This window comes from Nerophis ophidion, linkage group LG08 (assembly GCF_033978795.1).
Source record: "Nerophis ophidion isolate RoL-2023_Sa linkage group LG08, RoL_Noph_v1.0, whole genome shotgun sequence".
NCBI classification, from domain to species: domain Eukaryota; kingdom Metazoa; phylum Chordata; class Actinopteri; order Syngnathiformes; family Syngnathidae; genus Nerophis; species Nerophis ophidion.
In genome coordinates, this window is record NC_084618.1 from 9434573 (window position 1) to 9438891 (window position 4319).

The following is a 4319-nucleotide window of genomic DNA, read 5'->3' on the forward strand; positions in this document are numbered from 1 at the left end:
CATCCTTCCTGGTGATAACAATGTCACCCACTTTTATAGTCAAGTCACTGACCTTCTTAAGTTTGATATGGGACCCAAATAGGATGGATTCTGTTTTACCTAAGTGTATGGATAGCTTGTTGTCAGCAGGGTCATGATTAATACAGACGTTTTATTAACGCTATATTATAAAAATATAACGCCATATTATAAAAATACTGACGTTTTGTTAACGCTATATTAAAAAAAAATATATGTAAAAAACAATTTAGAAACACAAGCTATGGGATGACGTAAGAGGAAACGTGACCCCGGAAGTAAATGCGTCATCCCCTAGCTTATGTTTGTAAATTGTTTTTTAATATTTTTAATAATATAGCGTTAACAAAACGTCTGTATTTTTATAATATAGCGTTATATTTTTATAATATAGTGTTAAAAAAACGTCTGTATTAATCATGACCCCGGAAGTAAATGGGGGGGAAGGTTTTTGTAGGGAGAAGCTGTGTTCCTGCACAAAGCAACCACCGGAAGCGGAAATGTGTGCAGCTACAAATGTGTCCCTAAGTGCAACCTGTCACCAGTGTTTTGTTCCTGTAAAACGACACCAATGGAAACAGCGCCATCTTCCGCAAACACACGTTAAAGTCACGTTTAAATGGAATTCAAACTAAACACACGAATGGTGAATATTACTGAGTGACAACAATTTACTCACTGTTGTAAAAACGAGCAGTTGTTGTTATTTTGAAGCACCCACATGGCGGAGAAAGTCACGTTTAGTTGTCAAAGCGAGCCGGGCGATATTCATTTTAAGTTCGGCCACGCTTCCTTTGAGGTGTTGACCGACTTTCTTACGAACCTCAACGAGAGAAACAAAGACAACCTCAACAGTTTGTCGACATGTTGCGGAGTGTTCAAGGATAAAAGACTGTTTGGTAAGTTAGTAGCGGTTGGCATGTAACTGTCAAACTGGGACTCTCAGCGGCACTTTCGACACACGCAATTAATTGCCACAAATGCAATTTTGCGAAGGAAATCAACATAAGTATTTATTTTACCTGGACAAACTTCTTAGCTTGGATTAATTTATTCCCTTGGTCTTTTTGATTTGTGTAATAACAACAATAGAAGCGTACGCACGAGTTCACATAAACTCAATATGATGCTCAGCAGCACTTTCGACAGACGCAACTATTTATCACAAAAATAGCTTTTTTTAAAATGAAATCAACATTATAACTTTAATCTGGACAAAATAGTAACATTTGAAATTTTTTTTTTACCTTAGTCCTTTTTGTTGGTGTAATATTAATAATATTACACGTACAGCAATCATCATAATAGTTCAGGAATGGTCACTGTGACCCTCAGCAGCACTTTCGACAGACGCAATAATAGATTAAAATATAATTGAGTTTTATTGTCATTATTACAGTGAACAGGTTCAAAGAACAACAACATTTGGGCAAATCCCTTAAGGTGCATACACAATAATTTAGTAATGTAAATCTTAAAAAAGATAATAAATATATGTATATATATATATATATATATATATATATATATAAATACACACACATGCATATATCCATACATATGCATATATATACATATACATCATTGCACATTATAGTCATAAAAATAAAGACATGACACATGAGGACATTACAGACACATTGTGCTCACTCAGGGCCTGTTTAATGCTAGTATGGCGCTTGGGTAAAAACTGTCTTTAGTCAATAAATGATGAAAAAAAACATAACTAATTAATCTGGACACAATTCTCAAGTATTTTGATATGTGTTGTATTAATCATATTACACATGCAGCTACACATATAACCACTAACCTTAAATTATATTTCCTGTTTCAATTGAACAGGAAACAAAAAAAAGTGGATTATCTTGGTTACACAACAACAAAACACAATGAAATTATTAAATGTCATAGATTAGGAAGATCATAGCACTTCCATGTAGATACTGGTGATGACATGCCAGTATTCTTGGCAGCCACCGGAGGGCGCAGCTGTTTGGTATCCGGGAGTTATTTGTACATAATGTCTGATGTTTTATGCACATTTTAATGCATAATGCCTGGCATACACTTGCGGCATTTTTAGTCTGTTTAGTTTTCAGCATTTGTCATAGCTGTGGTTAGGATAAGGTAGGATAAGATGGACTATTTATCCTGCAATGTGGAAACTATCTTGTTGTTGTGCACAAACAGGATAAAAAAAAACTAATTAAAACATGAGGGCCGCGTTAAAGAACACAAAACACATCAAACACATGAAAAGAGACAGAGTTGATGCAACCGGCTGCCACTTCAGTGGGGCCATATCTACATACAGCTACAAAAATAAACCACAAAAATCAATAAAGATTACATATTGCGCACATACGATTGCACTGGACACAAACAAACAACAACAAAAAACAGAACATAAAGCCTCTGTAGTTTAATCAGCAGACCTTTTGCACACCTGGATTACGGAGACCTGTCATTACTGATCTCAGTAATGACAGGTCTCCGTAATCCTCTATTTAGAAGGAAGAAGCCACATATAATATAAATGTCAGCTCAAATGAAAAAAGAGTTATGTCTCATACCTTTTAGGGATGGAACGGTTATGTAAAATATCACAAGTGTGTGTGTTGCTCGGGTCATGTCACTAGTGTGTACGTGTACTTCTGATTATACGTCTGTGACTTTTTATCTACTCCTCAACAAGGAATGTCACCACATGGGAGATGGTCTAAAAACACATTTTTAAAAACATATTTTATATATCTGTATGTATATATATATATATATATATATATATATATATATGTATATATATATATATATATGTATATATATATATATATTAGAGATGCGCGGATAGGCAATTACATCATCCGCAACCGCATCCTGGGTATGACGTCAAACTACATCCAGGCATGAGATGGGAGGTTGTGTGTGGGGTTAGTGAGTCCCAACTAACGTCTATAAAATGCACACAAAGAACCGTTTGCACCTTCTCTTGTGACTGGCGGGCGGTCAGCGCCATAAAGCTGAGCGGGTCCCTGGGTAAATCGGGCGCGGACAACCAACAGGACAGACTAAGTTCAACAGTCCAGTAAGGCAATTAGTCTAGGAGAAGGATCTCTGATTTAAAATACCCCTTCTAACCCGCACCAAGCCAGCGTGGAAGGTGTAGGCTAATAAGCAGCATGAAAAGTACGCCAAATGGCAGAAACATGCTGAGGCTTTCGTCCAGCAGTGGACTGACAACGGCGGATGGTGATGATGAACCGCATCATTAAAGTCATCATCCACCGGCCATCCACCCGAACCAACATTTTATCAAAAGCGCAACCGCCCGCCACCCGCCCGTTGTTATATAACGGGAGTCCTTTAGCACTCAAAGAGCTATTTTGACCCGTGTCACAGAGTAAAGTAAATGGAAGCCGCAAACATTCTCGCAAATATTTGCCGGTGCTCATCCAGATAACAAGAATAAGGGCTTGCAATGAAGCCATTGTCTTTGACGCCTTCGCCACAGTGGAGTGTTTTAAGTCTCGTCTTAAGACCCACTTTTATTCCTTGGCTTTTAACACTACGTGAGCTGTGTGGTCCTCTGTTCTCTGTTGTCCTCTGTGTTTTTTATACACTTTGATTTCTATTTTACTGTTTTAATTGATTTTACCCTTTAAAATAGTTTTTAATCATATTTGTTTTTATATTGTTTTTATAGGTTTTATATTTATTTATTTTTTGTTTTTATTCAGTCATTGGTGGAGCATAATATGTATATATATATACATATTTTTTTCTATTTTATTTTATTTTATTTTATTTTTTTTACAATTGTTTTTAACATGGCTGTGCAGCACTTTGGAAACGTTATTGTTGTTTAAATGTGCTATATAAATAAAGTGGATTGTATTGATTGGATTCTACAACATATACAAACTGCTTCCCAGTCCAGCAACAAGTTGTAGGTGACTTCCGCAGATACACGCACACGACTGCAAGGCATACGGGGTGACACAGAGTACACTGATGGTTGTGATATATATAACCATCATAAACCAACATAAACGCAACACAACAAATACCCAGAATCCTTTGTACCTGTGACACTTCCTGACTATATTTTACACCCCCGCGCCCCCAACCCCGCCCACCTTACCGACGCACAGGTGGGGGGGGGGGGGGGGTATAATATAGTCTGGAAGAGTCATGGGTGCAAAGGATTCTGGGTATTTTTTGTGTTGCGTTTATGTTGTGTTACTGTGAGGATGTTCTCTTGAAATGTGTTTGTCATTCTTGTTTGGTGTGGCATCACA

The 4319-nt window shown here is 37.0% G+C and overlaps 1 protein-coding gene across 1 annotated transcript in view; it reads left to right on the plus strand.

Moving 5' to 3' along the window:
* The first annotated feature begins 523 nt into the window (after window positions 1–523).
* cntd1 (cyclin N-terminal domain containing 1) overlaps window positions 524–4319 on the plus strand; it is a 15853-nt gene continuing 12057 nt past the window's right edge. The window contains exon 1 of the mRNA XM_061907303.1: window positions 524–917. Within this exon, the coding sequence (XP_061763287.1) occupies window positions 740–917 (178 nt within the window). The 5' untranslated portion in view covers window positions 524–739. The remainder of the gene's footprint in view (window positions 918–4319) is intronic.